This window comes from Diplotaxodon limnothrissa, linkage group LG20, assembly GCF_057381915.1.
Source record: "Diplotaxodon limnothrissa isolate DT_005_m linkage group LG20, D_limnothrissa_male_GT1.1, whole genome shotgun sequence".
NCBI classification, from domain to species: domain Eukaryota; kingdom Metazoa; phylum Chordata; class Actinopteri; order Cichliformes; family Cichlidae; genus Diplotaxodon; species Diplotaxodon limnothrissa.
Window position 1 is genome coordinate 26,061,550 of NC_140615.1, and position 15,983 is coordinate 26,077,532.

Consider the following 15,983-nt stretch of genomic DNA (forward strand, 5'->3'; position numbering starts at 1 on the left):
CTCAAGGCTCTTATCAGCTGCACAGTTTCTGTTTTCCCTGACTCCCTTTCTGTCCTACTAAAACACCTATAAACCACCACACACACACACACACACACACACACACACACACACACACACACACACACACACACACACACAAAGACTGACACACAAGGATTGTTCACATACACACACTCTCTCTGCTTCATCTAACACTGACAGTAAATACCCTGTGAAACTGCCCTCCCCAACTCATAATGACCACACACACAAATAAAGAGTGAGGCTTGCACTCTCAGGGCCTCAGTGGACACAGCGGTTAAACACACATCCTCAATCACATCTCTGTCAAAGAGAAATACGTTTGAAAGAAAAGATCAGTTTCAGGGGGGACGACAGAGAAAGAGGGGGGAGGGGGGGGAGCAAACGGCAAGAGAGACAGAGAGAGAAAAAAAGAGAAGCAGGAAAGAGACATGCTCCAAACTTGAGACACAAAAAGCAAATACAGCGGCGAGAGTGTGTGTGTTTGAGAGTGAGAGCGTGGCTGAGAGACATAATGAGAGCGAGAGGGCAGGATAGGTGTTTGTCCTACTGGGCTGTGTGGTGAGACTGGAATGCCTGGTCTGGTTGTCATTAACACTTTGCCCGGTGACCATTTTGAAAGTGTCGTAATGTTTTATGGTCACTAGTTATTCTAATATTCTAAATTTAGGTGACTAGCATGGGTCAAGCTCAAGCTCTGCTACATTACCCTGAATGCAACTTAATAATACATTTATTTAGACACTGTCACGTAAAGTGGTTTTGGCATGGTTGCAACACATGCTTTCTGCTGCAAATTTAAGGGGAAGTACTGTATAACATCACCAGGCGTGTTTTCGCCTACTTTTTAAACCACAGATGGTATTGCACAAGTGATTTTATACTTTCAGTAATACTCTTTATTGCAAGCGTTGGCTAAATATTTCTTGTCACATATATGCTATTAAGCCTGACTTTCTAGCATGTGTTTTAGATCCAGGCTTTACACACTGGAGCTCAAAACTGGCAGTCTTTCAAGGACAGCTGTCACTGCGGTACGCTCACGACCTCAAATGAGATTGTTTTACTACGATTTTATTTGCATCTTTCTGATAAGAGATTATATTAAGGAGCAAGAGTGCCGAAGAGTTGGGACAGACTAGGGAGAAAGAAATGGGAATGCAAATCATGCAAGGTACCGGGCTTAAATTACACCCACTAACTAATGGATTTCTTGTACGGCTCCTACAGTCTCAGCCTTGTACAGAGTAATAAAAATGCATCAATAGTATTCAACCACCTACTACTTATCATGAATATAAAAAGAAAGCCTAGCATTTGTTTTGTGGTTACGCTATCCAGGGTTAAATCTGTTTTTTGAGGTGTTTTTTACTATTTAATATATTTTGATTATTGACTGAAGATGATGTAAAATGTTTGGCAGATGTGCCTCTGTTTCCTTCGCCTTTAATCTGATTTTCCCCCGCTCCCAGCTAAACAGTGTTGTGTTTTGAACAAAGACAATTAAAGCTTATAATAATTCACTGAACCACTAATTCACTGAACTTGCTAAACCTGAAACAAAAACTCAATTAATTAGATTGAAATGTTCATCAAGAGAAAATTATTGGGCGGCTATTTTGGTAAATGATTAATCCCTTAAATTACTGTTCTGTCAAAATAATCTAACATCAACAGGTCGGCATTTAAATTGTGCATGTTTCCCTTTTCTTTAAGAGTTGATTGGTTTTTATTGACACTTCTGTGAAGCACCATGTGACTGTTCTTTGTCTCAAAAAGTGCAACACAAATAAAGTTTACTTACTTACGCTTCTGCGCTTCACAAACCAAATCAGTAATTGATTATTCAAGAAAACAATTAGCAGATTAGCAGATAATTAGCTCTTTGCAGCACTAAGAATCTGTTTATTTTTGATCACATCAGTCTGGCATTACCACAAAGAGCCAGAATGCCACAGGAGACATTGTCTCACTTTGTTTTGCACAGTGTATTAATAATGAATTGGAATAAAATACCCTCCACTGACACCTTGCAGAAATGTAATTTTGCTTCCACACCAGAGTAGCATGAGACAGCACAGGACAGATTTTCTAATATGAGAATAAGTTTTGCAGCAAATCACTTTTAACGGTGCTTGCGTGACACTGATGGTTTACACAGACGTTCAGATGTCAGTATCTAATAACATAAGAAAAACCCGAGTGATGGCTTTTTTCATAAAGCGTAAAACAAAGACCCTCTACTATCCGGTTTCCCTGAGAATGAGCGGCTCTTTAGGGATTATTAACAAAACAGCATGCAGTGATTAAAATCAGATAGAGTATAGCAGATCCGCACATTACAGCAGAATGCTCATCCTGTGAGAATGGCACTTTGCTCATTATCACCTTCAACAAACCACCATCTAATTTCACACTCCTGGACCTCACCGAGCACTGAGGCCGCGCGCACATATTGGGTGCAGTCTTGCACACATGTACCTGCAACTGCAGTGTTCACACCTCGAAACTGCTTTCAAAAAGCGAACAAAAGGGACAAATCAAACGCCTTCTCAATCTCCGGGAATCAGACAAACACGCACACACACAGATGCCCCTCTAAACCTGAGATCTGCCCATCAGATAGAGCCGATCCTCTGACATGGTCCAACATGCAGGAGGAAGCCAGCTGGATTGCTTCCAGATATGAGTAAACCCTCCCAGTAACCGGGCCATACAAGTCACAGTCTTTCATATAAACAAACACTGACATGATCTGCCAGACACACATATCTAATTTCCCTTGGATTAATGTTTACAGCATATTAATCTCAAATTTGATCCTGCACTGGGAAACCTGGAGCAAGCAAAACACACAATAAGCCTTTGAAGACACGTCGAGAGTATTGAGGCCTAAATAGAGAACAGGGGAAAAAACATGAGAGGGAGTGGCTGGGGATGGAGGTGGCAATCATTTGCTGCTGTGAGATCACTATAATTGTATTTCACTGGGATTTATTTAACATTAAAGGTTTGTTTTGAGGAAATTTATTGCATATTGAAGCAGCTGATCCACTATTTAAGTAAAAGCATCAATATAAAGTAATAATACTCTGTTACTCAAAGGATCTCATTTATTGCAATAATTGTGCAAATTAAAGAAATATTATGAGCAAAATTAAGTCAAAGACCTCATAATGGGGAAATGTGTCCCCGGTGAGTGGCACACTATTAAGCTGCTTCATTATTAGACCATTACTGATGCATCAGAGCCTAATAGCATTTTATTATTCTACCTTCCAGGTGAACTTAGTTTCAGCTGTTTACACGGTTCAGCAGTCTTGTCTGAGAACTCGTGAAAGCTAAGTAACACGTAATTTGGTATCAAAGAAGAAGAGAACTATTCACGTGTTTGAGTTTTTTTGTAAAACACTGAATAATTTAAATGATCAAACAGTTATCTAAAAAAAAACATCAATAACTCTTTGGTGGAACTGCTAACAACTTACAGATATCTGAGCTACTGGACACAGAACCTGTGCATCGTTCATTTTTCGAGACTGCAAGGTGCTGTGCAAAATGAGCTACCCCTCATTTTTTTCACATTTAGCTTCCAGGGAGGCAATTTAGTGACCAGGTAATTGTACCTTTAAGCACTTTGTTACTAACAGCCTGTTGCAAAACACAATTTGCTCCCATTTTTTTTTAGTTTCATCTGTGAAAAATGCCAAAGATAACACAATTTGACAGGCATAAAATAGTATTTTTGTACCGTCAGAGCTATTACCCAAAACCTTGGCATATCTACCTCAAACTCAACACAAAGCAATATGAAGCCCTGTGGGATCATCTTGACAGAGAACGAAACAAAACACAGCCAACGCTGAAAGAAGATCTTTGAATGTCCTGCGAGAAGCCTGGAGAACTACTTGAAGAAATTATAAGAAGGCTTGCCTAAGAGAGTCCAGGTGGTCATACCCACTGACTTTCAAGAATTATTAACACTCTATTTTTTCTTATAAACTGTATTTCCATGTATACTTGCACATGTTTCAATAACCCTGTTTTCCACTTTCCTTAAAAGAAATTAGGGTTAGTTTAAAACCTTTGCACAGTTCAAAAATTAATAAAAATGATTTATCATTGTCACATGATAGTTCATGGTTTCAAGATTGCAAATTACTACACAACATCCTGCAAGCCCAAATTTTATTTTGGATGGATTTTTAATTTCTCCAAGGTATAGCAGACCTAATAAGTTGAACCTGAAAAAACAAGCACAAGCTTTGATTGGAAGTAATTAAAAAAAAAGTAGTATGAAGTAGTATTAAGTATTAGATGTAGAAAAACCCAAATAAAATGTCACCATATGAGGATGAGGAGGCTCGGGAGGTTAAAGGAACTGTTTAGCTGCCTGATACTTGGACAGCAAACAGAACCAAAAGCCCGAGGCCCCAATAATCATGTCCTCCAAATGCAGATGCTCAATATTCATATCCAGATACTTATTTAAACAGATAAGGGTATGTGAAGCGGCAAAAGTGATCACAAGTAAGCAGCGCTTTTCTCATAAGGACATGGAGACACTGATTTGCTCCTTAACAATGCACTAACATAGCATATGCTTAATTTACATGAAAACCCTAATCATGCTAGTATTTTGTGTCTAAATCTGGTGAAAGTTGAAGTGCAAAGGGTTGCATAAAGAACGTAGTGGAGGAATAAATATAAAGTAGTATAAACTATACTTCCTGAAAATTGAACAGTACTTGAGAAAATGTAAATTTCACCACTGCATCAATGCAAATGTGACTGCGTGTAAACGCATCACTAACTGGTTAAATCAAGAATTTGAGATAAACCAAAGTGATATTAAAAGTGTGACTCACGGTGTCTTCGGATGTATTTTTCCAGTCCTCTCGCAGTCATAGATGATGAAGCTCCCAGATACCACAGATGTGCCATTTACTTTTATCGCCACAGAAACCGTCAGGTGATCTGAAGAAACAAAAGAATGTAGACAACAGCGTATGTGACAACCGCTGGAGATGATATCGCCCTCATAACACAAACTAGACAACAGTACATCCTGACGTTACACTGACTTTGCCGCTTTTTGAAGAGATGAAAGGGGAAATTGGATTTGTTCGTATAAAAAAATGACTCAAATACCATAACTGTCCTTGAAATGTGTGGAAAAACATGGCTGGCAGCTTAGCAAAAAAAAAAAAAGCCAAATGGTTGCCTGTTTGCAGTCCCACCTTTGCCGGGGAGGATTGGTTGATAGCTTTTTCGAGGGAGGAGAGGGCAGGTTTGGATCTGAGAGGGACCGGAGTCCAGGTGCACCGTGGCGACTGTAGAAACCCCCGGCTCGTATTCACACTCCACCCGGGAACCAATCAGATCAGGAACGCTGCCGTTTATCAAGATGCCAACATCCTGCGGCAAAAACACATATAGCAATATAAATAGCTGCTCGTCTTCATCAAAATTAATTAGAAACCTGAATCCCCCGAACGCACAAACATCGACTCCAATACTCCTTAACAGAGAGCGAATGGTGTTGGCATTACTTCAACTTTGTTCAAGAGTTTAAGCAGAAATAAAGAAACTAATGTGCAATGAAGAAACAGATGGCACAGTGCTACATTCACATCTAAATCTGGGTATGTGATGAAGTATGACAGACGTATAATGAGAAACATAACACCTCACTGACATGACTGAATTTCAGCTAAATGATTTCAATGTGAGAAAACTAAGGGTGGGATGGTGGGAGAAGGCAAGGATTGTTAAGTAGAGAGGAAGGAGCAAGATGACATATTCTGCAGCCCAGCAGGTAGGAACTGAAGCAGCCGGCGGCATGTGCTTACTTGTCTTAAAAATCTTCTCCATTGTTTAGTGGAATTGATCATTTCCTGCCTAAGGCCCTGACTTCCTGCCTGCTGCTTCCTGCTTTTGGGGAGACAACCTTGAGTGGAGTTTCCTGTTGATGAAGGATGCCTTTGGCAGCGGCAGCTGGAGGACCAGCCACACTGACCCTCATTACAAGCAAATATCCACAATTAATGAACCAATTAATGACCTGTCGTCTCCGAGTCAAGTCCAATTATGATCTGTAATTAAAGGTCAACTATATCTGAGGTGTCAAATTTCCCTGAGCTAATTATCACATTGTTATCTTTTGTTACGCGATATAATGACTGTTAAGAATTACTGAAAACAATAGTTTGGAAGCTATACCCCATAAGTAGGTGATGCAGTCACTCTTTTAACCAGGATATATTATCCTGCCAAGTCTGATTAAGGTAGTGGTCCATTAAATACCACTTATAAACACCTGCAAAGCTAAGGGTGAAGATTTTAATGGGTAAGCTCATTATTAATGCACAAAAGGTACTAATGAAGCCTGACTAGCTCTCAGGTATACTTGAAAGTTGAGTTAAATGTGTGTTTTCCATTAGTACAAAGGTAAAGGTGATTGGAAACATGCCCACATACAATGTACAAATACTATAGAGTAAGCTGACATTGGAAAGTCACCGCAAATTACTTTTTAAATAACTGATAAAACATATTTTTCTGTCTGCAAAGCAGCAAAACACTATTTACTATTAATCTGCATTTCATTTTACCAATTTTAGTTACAGCTAAATATAAAAATAAATAATAGATGTGGTGCTGGTGCATTTTGGACCATCGCTAATGAAATCTGATAAATATTATGGCTGCCTGTGCAGATCAGCAAAGAAATCAGTGCTTCAGTTTTTTGAGCGTGAAACTCTAGTTCTTTATTAGTGTGTTGCTGAGCACAAATTACCAGGTATCTGTGTCTTTGTGTTGCTCCTATACAGTCTTTTAAATAAAGCTTGTCTCCTATGCTAACAGGTGTCACTGAACTGGACCTCTTTGCCATTTTGATGATGTTGATACCTTTTTTGGAGCATTTATCATGGATTTACTAGAAAAAATACGTTGCTTCTAGGTTATGATCAATTCAAGAAGTTTTTCCCCAAATTTTGTTAAATAAAATACCATTTAGCACTAATTACCTCTGTTATAAACACATGAAAACACAAATAATTTAGAAATATGTGAAAAAAAGTTGTTAAAACTAAAAATAATATTGTTATTTATTAGCCAAAAAAAAAAGAAAATGATATCATCTGTCATACTCAGATTTTAGCCAGTACACTGAAGTTGAATGAGAAGTCATAAATTAATTAGCGTTCAACCACTAAAGCTAATTTTTCCAATCAGTAAAGGCAGAAAATCCCCACATTTTGGCTTGTTAATCAAAAAATAATCATCTGCTTAAAAAAAAAAAAAGTAATTCATGGGTAATAACAATAATTATATTTTAGAATTAAAATTATCATTTCAATTAAAGAGCTTGCATGTACTGGTGTATTAACCACTACAGAAACATAGAAAATGATTTGGGTAATTACCCGTACTGGTAATTTAGGGTAGCTTTGGCATAAACCTTAAATTGGGTGGTGGACTAATATACACCTGCTAGCACCTATACAGTCTTTGAATGCTGCTAAAAGCCTTTAGCTGATCGGGAGGAGACACAAACCCAACCTCAGGGGGTCACAAGCTAGTGTAGTCTTCATGCGGGTCCCTAGTCCAGACAAATGGGAGGGTTACATGAGGGAGGGCATCCGGCATAAAACCTGTGCTAAATCAAATATGCGTGTCCATCTGCTGTGACGACCACTTGTGAAATAAAGGAATAGCTGAAAGTACCAGACTAGCCTTAGCCTATAACTCTGTACTCCAGCCTCTTATCCATATTAAAACCAATGGAGGATGTCATTTCAACATTGTTGAGACACCTGGCAAAGTTCTTATTTGAATTTCTTTGCTGGGTCAGTAGAAACCATTAAGGAGAAATTCGCACGGATAACTTCCTGCAACCATGAGCACGAATAAATATAGATGCACTTTAGAGTTTTGACATTTGACTTGTTGTATTTTTCAAAAACCCAGTAAAACAGTGGACTGAGGTTACAGTAACATTTCTGTATCATAGTCCATCAGATCAACTCATGTATTCAGTCCAAGACATTTTCTAGCTTATATCTTTCTAGCTTATATAGATTTCCAGAATTTAGACAGATTTTTTATTTTTCAGGCTCTGTGCTTCAAAACATTCAGTTTTGATTCAAACAGTGATCAGATATTGCCAAGTCCCAGCTTTGATTTTAGTCCGTGTTGAAAGAACTACGAGGGCTTTTCAAACACAGTAGTCATATATCAAAGGTTCAAAAGCAGTTGAACAATCGACTACCAAATATTTCTGTGTGTCAGCTGTGTGTTGTTCCGTTCAACATAAAAGAGCAGCCCGGATCTCAGCTGACCCTTCTCACCCTGGACACAGTCTGTTTGACCTGCTCCCCTCAGGCAGGAGGCTCCGGTCCATTCGCACCAGAACCTCTCGCCACAAGAACAGTTTCTTCCCCTCTGCTGTTGGACACATGAACAATAACCACATGACTGTCCCCGCCACTAACACATGACCCTATGCTGTGTCACTGCATCACTTCATGTCTGGCACTGATCACCACCTGCACTCATGTATATATCTTTCTACGTAGCACTCATAATTCTTATTCTCATGTATATATGTTTGGCACTGATCACCACCTGCACTCATGTATATATCTTTCTACGTAGCACTCATAATTCTTATTCTCATGTATATATCTCATGTATATCTCATGCACATATCTCTCTTTCTACATAGCACTTTAATTCTTATTGTCTGCACTGAAGCACCGCAGCAATTTCCTAATGTTGTAAACCTCAACATCTGGCAATAAACCCATTCTGATTCTGATTCTGATTCTGATATGGCTCAGAGTTGAGGGTGTAGCTATAAAGAGTGAACATTGACAGCAACATTTTTTAAAAGCTGGAAAAAAAGCAGATGAATGCTAGCGTTACATAAACGTATGCATCGCTTTAAGCAGGAAGTTGTGATGGTGGAAGAAGCTGCAGTAGCACACGCCACTGGCACTTTATTTTATTAGCCGAGTAATAATAATAGTCTGTGCTGTAATGGTGAGAGGTGTCAGATTATAAAGGTGGTCATGAGACATCAGCTTTAAATAAACTGTCCCCATTGCAGCCATAACTTTGTGAAGATCAACAGCAGTGCTTGTCTGACTTGTGAAAAGCATGTGACGGTAACAATAACATACAACGAGTTCACAGCACCTTGATGTCTGCCGAGATGCTAATCTCAGCGGGTGTCAGGGTCATGGAAGGACACTGTTGGGGGCCTTCACCCATGCTGATCCAAGAACGGGCCAGCAGCCCCTGAGCGCACTCCTTCTGGATGGTACATCTGGACAGAAAGAAACAAAATGAACATCATATCTGCTACATCATGTGTGTTACATTTTCATGTTGAATCTGTTGAGATTAGATTACAGGAAGAAGAGCTTCAACATGTTCTGTATGGCCTAAACTTCAAGGCCATGCACATGTTGCTTTGCTCGTCCAGTATCAGATTATGATAAAATAACTGCTTATCATTCCTGCAGCTGGTAATCTAGACCACAAGACAGCCATATGGGTTTGTGAATCCAGAACTTCAAGGTCGTATGTGTCAAACTCAGCGCCTACAAGTCTAATCTGGTCCTTTTTAAAAAAAATAATAATAATTTTCGGCCTGCACATCACTAGGTTCTCAAAAAATGTTGCCCTGAACAGTAGGTGTCATGGTACTATGCTTTTTGTTGTAGTTTCAGTTCAGTGGCTTTTCTATGTATCTTTATCTTCCTACTTCTGATGGTTGTTTCTCCTTTTGTCCTGTCTGCACCTGCATCTGGTTTCCCTTCTTTGTGACTACCCACCACGCCCTCGGGAGTTTCACCTGCGTCCAGTCAGCTGTGCGTGCAAATAGTCATGTCTCTCCCTTTTTATTTGTCCCACTGTTGCTCCCCAAAGTCTTTGTGTTCTACTAGATTCATGATTTTTTTTTAGTCAGTGCCCTGCAGAAGTCAACTCATTTCTGTGAGTTGTTTTCATCTTTAGATAAAGCTTGTCTTTTGTAGGTTCAGACTGCCTCTGGTCTATATTTGGGTCCTACCTACAGAGAAACTTCGAGGGTAAAGAGAAGCCTGGCTATGAGGCGTTTGCGTCATCATTTTGATTCAGTTCTGTGAAATTGGTTCTTGTGAATAGGTTATATGGTAGCCTTGTAGAACTGCACAAGGAACAGAATAATTTTGCTTGACTAAATGGTCTGAAGGTCAAACAACATTTAAGCTGACTGGCTGAGGGCTTTTCAAATTTTAGGCGTAAGGACTATATGAGACATGCATTTTTGATTAAAAACTGCATATAAATAAACCATGTATGACTGTTAAAGTGATTCCCATTACCGATTGTGAACCTTGATGAAACCATGTTTGACACCCCTGTTCAAGGTCAACTTTATATTCTTTGTGAGGTGAGTTTGTGTTTTCATTTCATTCCTGGAGTTGACGAATTCTCTCCACTGGGTTTCATGGTCTGCTTGCTGCAGATTTATGAGGTGCTCTGGTCTCCTAATGTCACATTCAGACTTTGGCTGTCAGTTTGGCTGGCTCGACACAAGAGACTACTTGACCTTAGGTCATATGCATTGCTATGGTAACCCATCCCACAGGCACAGTTACAGATAGCAGAATGACAAAACTACCAGTCTGATTCTTAGTCTGTTTGGACCAACAGTGCATCTAGGAATATGAACGCTGGACACATGGTCAGCAGTACCATACATACAGTCGTGTGTATGTGCGCAATCTGCGAGTATAATGAATGCCTGGGACATAAGAATTGTAAAAGGGCACCCAACAAGCAAGGTGGCCTCACACCCTGACTTCTGCTTCACTAATGAACTTCACCATTGGCACAGAGCTCAGTTCATCTGCAGTGCAGACTGAAAGGACAAAGTGACCTCAGAGTAAGGAGAAAAAGAAGAGGCCCCATCTAGCAATGACCTAACACGGTACATAATGAGTTTGGCACGTCCCACTTCCCTTCTATACTTTCACAGTTGTTTTAAAATAAAGTGTGTCTTTTTGTGCCTGCGCGGCTGTAAGCGTGAGTGTTTGTGTCCGAGAAAGTCAGTGTCCACATTGTCAGTCCCAGCAGCACAGAGGGACTCAGAGGGGCCTGAGGTCAGCTGCTCAACTAAAAATAGAAATAAAGGGCTTTACAAGCCAGAGGTTGTGATCTGTTTTTTTAACTTCCTTTAAGGAAAATAAACACTTCTCTGTTTTTCAGTTCATGAATTTGGTCTAGTATCAAATATTCTAACGAGTATGTCCTCAGATAAGGACTCTTAATAACACACATTCATAACACACATATAAAAGATAGTTTTTTAATAATTGTATTAACATCAATGACTTGCCAAATATAAGCAAGTCACTGTGGAAATGTTAGCATGATAGCATTTTACTCAATAGTCAATACTCTCTTCAGTCAAAACTCCAAAGGGACTGAGGTGTGATGCTCCCATCATGTCTTTGAAATTATTATTGCAAACCTATAGTTGCCAGTAATCATTCATATATGTTGAGATTATGAAATAAAACAACTTCCATTTGGGTCATTATCAAGTGCAAACCTCCAGGGCTGAAAAATTAATCTGAGGCTTGAGTACCTCTTGTGCATTTCCATCAGTAGCCACTTGAGGCTGGCTCTCGAAGCGAATCAATCCCCAGATTTCCATTTTAAAATGCCTGACTTCAGCAATTAAAATAAAATGCTTACAGATAGTTTCACCAATTATAGTAACTTTATGAAACCAATGTTTGTATTTTGTTTGATTGCTTGGGTTTTGTAGAATTCATTTCGACTGAGGCAGCTATTTTTAGCACTTTATTTGTCTGCTGCTTCAAACTGATTAGCAGATGTGGTCATGATAAGATGAAACTCCATCATGACCAGCAACACGTCACATATTACACCATGTCTTTATTTATTGAATAAAAATTCAGACAAAATGCAGAAATGGTGCGTGAAAAGTACACCATCACTGCTTCTACAGGAATTCAGAGGGTAGGGAGCAGTTGCTGCTAATCAAATACACTCGATTTAACTGATCATCAGCAAGTGTGAGCAACTCTATGAAAGCAAATGTTTTGGCAATTTACTGGTGTGAAGCACTCAGTTGCCAATGCCAAGGAGGAAAACAATGTCTTTAAATAAGCAACTACTGTTGCTTATCAGTCTGGGAAGGGTTAGATCACTGTTTGGCCATATTAGCGGACGGTGCCACATATGGAGAAAACCAAACACAGGATATCAGCAAAAACACCTCATACCAGCTGTCAAGCATGGTGGTGGAGGGGTGATGATTTATTTTGCAGCTACACGACCTGGGCACCTTGCAGTCATTAAGTCAACTATGAACTCCTATGTATACCAACATATTATAGAGTCAAAAGTGAGGCCACCTGTTTGACAGCTAAAAGTTGGCCCAAATTAGGTCACGCAACAGCACAATGATCCCGAGCACAGCAGCGAATCTACAGCAGAACGGCTGACAAAGCAAAGAATCAAGGTGTTGCAATGGCTCTGTCAAAATCCAGACCTTATGAAAGCTGTGCACTGATGAACCTCAATGAACTGAAGCAACGATGTAAAGACGAGAAGGCCCAAATTGCTCCACAACAATGTGAGAGAGTGATTAAGTCACACCAAAAAGAATTACTTCCAGTATATTTAAGTACATTTTATTTTTCACACACTGCTTCTGCATTTCTTTCATTTTTCGTTAAATAAAAAGTGACACTATGTGACATATCCTGTGTTGCTCATTTGAGATTATATTTACCTGATTATGAGACCTATGAGAACGCATCTGTGCATTGTAGCAATCTTTTATGATTCATTTTTCTAAACAAACTTGTACATCTTAGCTGATAACTTAGTTCTTCATCCTCTTCTCTGTCTAAGATCACATCTGGCATCTTCCTTGTTTACTTTATCCAGTAAACTCAAGATTGTATCTTTAAGTACTGAATAGCTCATAAATACCAGTTGGTATGAAATGAAGCATGCATCCAGGAAACGTACAGACTCGCAGTCTCAAGTGATCATCAGCAAAGCAGCATGTGAGCTGAAACAATTGGTTTATAAAATGCACCAAGTTGCTCAGATTGTATCTTTTTATTCTTTCTTAAAATGGATGCAAACAGTACATAACCTGCTAATTCAAACACCTACTTGATCAAGAGCAACAGTGAGAAGAAATTAATTCAAAGTACTTTTCTTTTCTCTAACAGTCTGGAAGACCAAATAAACATACAACAGGTACACACGCACGCACTCATCATCAGCCCCACTGCAGCCCGCTAACTTTAAAAGCTTTTCAAACAGCTCCTTAAAATAAACAGAGCCAACATATGCAGCTAAAATATGACCTGAGAAAACTCATCACCTCCTAAGTGTCTGAACGTCAGTGAGACTGTTAAACAGCAGGCGAACATATGAGCTTCTAAATGCACAAACAGACACAGACACATACAGGCAGACACACAAAAGTCGCTGTGAGATAAGCACATGCAGATAAGCATGATAATTTGTGAACAGCAAAGACTGCGTGTGATGCATAATTTGATTCAAATAAAGATATTTAAGTGCTTTCTTGTGACATGTGGCAGATTAGACCAGCACCAGCATGAAAAGAGTGATCAAGGACCGAGCTTTATCTCTGGTGGAGGAACTAGCTCTCTTCTTCAGACAACAATGGAGCATCCAACAAGCGAACAGATATGTTTTCATGCTCACTCTACACGCGGACGTGCAGAGAGACGTCAGCGCCATGCGTAAAATCGAGCAGGCACCCACAGAGACAGTGGTGGCTTCACAGATTGTGAGATCTTGACTCCCCCCACCATCCTCAGTGTCTGTAGTTGAATGAGACAGTGAGGTGATAGAGGAAACCATCCACCCCCACACATCAACCCCCTGATCCCCTGGGCTCTGGGGCCACAGCGCCAACCCAGCGGCCAGTACGACTGGCCAAACAGTGCATCAAAAACACGCACACACTCATGACATCAGCTCCCTGGTCTCCGTTAGCCAGACAGCGTCACACACTCTGACACTTACACACAGGCTTACACACTTTGACATTTCCTTGTCAAAAGAACCAGTGTGCGCTCTCCCTCCCACCACCATCATCACAATCAACGCTCCTTTGTAGAGGGATAGAGAAGAGGACAAGGGCACTGGGAGAGGAGAAGACAAGGACTAGAGGGAGGTTTAGAGAGGGATGGCTAAATTCTCAAAAGCTACTGGAAAATACGAGGGCAGGAAAAGGAAAAAAAAAACCCAAGCAGAAGACAGCGAGAATCACAAGGGTAAAAAAATGCAGCCAAGCGAGAAAGGGACTGGGATAAAGAGACGACAGATAGATAAATAAGGAGAGGAGACGGGGAGATGACAGTGAGACAGTCTGACCACATACACATAAACACATAACACTCATCAGTTCCACTCTTCCAGCTCTGAATGGCCCCTGGCAATGCAAGAGCCTCCAGAGCCGGGGCACAGCTCATCACAAAATTCACTATCTCGTCTGATCTGCTTTAATCACCAAGCAACTCGCACGCAGACAAACAACCGGCACACAAACACAGCTCGACACAACACATATTCTCCCTGGAAGCCAGTGAATGCACGGCCAGAGAGCCAGTCCTGACAGAACCACATTAATCACAGTGTACTCTCACTCGCTCACAGTTACACTTCAGCCAAGTCACTCCTCGCTGGGCGCTCCCAGCCTGTCACTCCCTCCCCAAACAACTCGAGTCTGCGGCCTAATGAAAAGCAAATCAATTCTGCTCAATCCAACAACACTCTTCCAACCCCAAAACACACTCGGTTTCTGCCACTGCTCATTCAGCTGGGCGACATTTTGAAACTGAAAACGAAAATGATGAAAATAAGCAAACAAGCCTCAGTGGGTTTGATTCATGCAAATGCTTCAAGTAATAAAACGACCAATGATCGTTATTGCTCTGTGCCATCAGTCTATTCTGGAATCGATGCGCCTTTCATATAAACAGCTGACCTCTTTTTCAAAGCAGAGATTTTTGCTTTACGTCAAAAAGCATGTGGCATGTGTGTGCGCGAAACCGAGCGTCTGATAATTTGATTGAATTATGCTTAACTGGCACCAAAGGAGAGGCTGGGAGGGTCAGACAAACAAGTCTGAGGATGACAGTTAAAGAAACAGAAGGAGAGACTGCGTCTTTGTGCGTTTGTGTGCGTACGTGCATGTGTGTACGTGCTGTGGTTCTTACCTATTCTCCAGTGTGCACCAACCACAATGGGCGTCACCTGCTCCCAAACAGTCACTGCAGCTCTTCCACTGATCACAATCTGCCACTTTTACTCTCAGCATCTGCACATCAATGCACAGAAGCAAACATGAGCACACAATCATCTTCAAGGGCGGCCAAAAAGTGGAAAACAAGTGATTTTGTTACCAAGATGCTGACGGCTGTTAAGAGAACTTAAGAATGATCCTCCTCAAGAATTTTGATAATCTGCTACAGTGTAAGAGTATCACTGCAATTTCGAGTCTCTAGGATTTAAACTACCACCCAGACGAAATGAATATAATATAATAAGCCCACAATGAAAACCAGCTTACAGGCTCACACATAACTTTTGCATGTCATCATTCAACACTTATTGACAGCAGAAAGAAATGAATAAATGTCATGAAATTTTTCAGTAAACACATCATGACATCTAAAGTGTTTATTAATGTATAATAACTGCAGACAGTCTTTCCTGAATAACTCCTACAAAGACATTTGATCTTGTCGTTTTCCAAATGCAGATATATTTCACCGACATCCGCTTACAATGAAGCAGATAAAAAAATCTCAGATAATGTAATTACACATTTGTAAACTCCTACGTGCAGTGTACATCTCCTTAAGTTTCTTAAGGCTAAC

At 40.2% G+C, this 15,983-nt stretch overlaps 1 protein-coding gene across 1 annotated transcript in view; it reads right to left on the minus strand.

Moving 5' to 3' along the window:
- plxnd1 (plexin D1) overlaps nt 1–15,983 on the minus strand; it is a 74,544-nt gene that overhangs the window by 48,330 nt on the left and 10,231 nt on the right. Inside the window, exons 4-7 of the mRNA XM_085345629.1 lie at nt 15,321–15,421; nt 9,229–9,358; nt 5,265–5,442; nt 4,893–5,001 (exon numbers count right to left, since the gene is read on the minus strand). Coding sequence (XP_085201755.1) covers nt 4,893–5,001; nt 5,265–5,442; nt 9,229–9,358; nt 15,321–15,421 — 518 coding nt within the window. The remainder of the gene's footprint in view (nt 1–4,892; nt 5,002–5,264; nt 5,443–9,228; nt 9,359–15,320; nt 15,422–15,983) is intronic.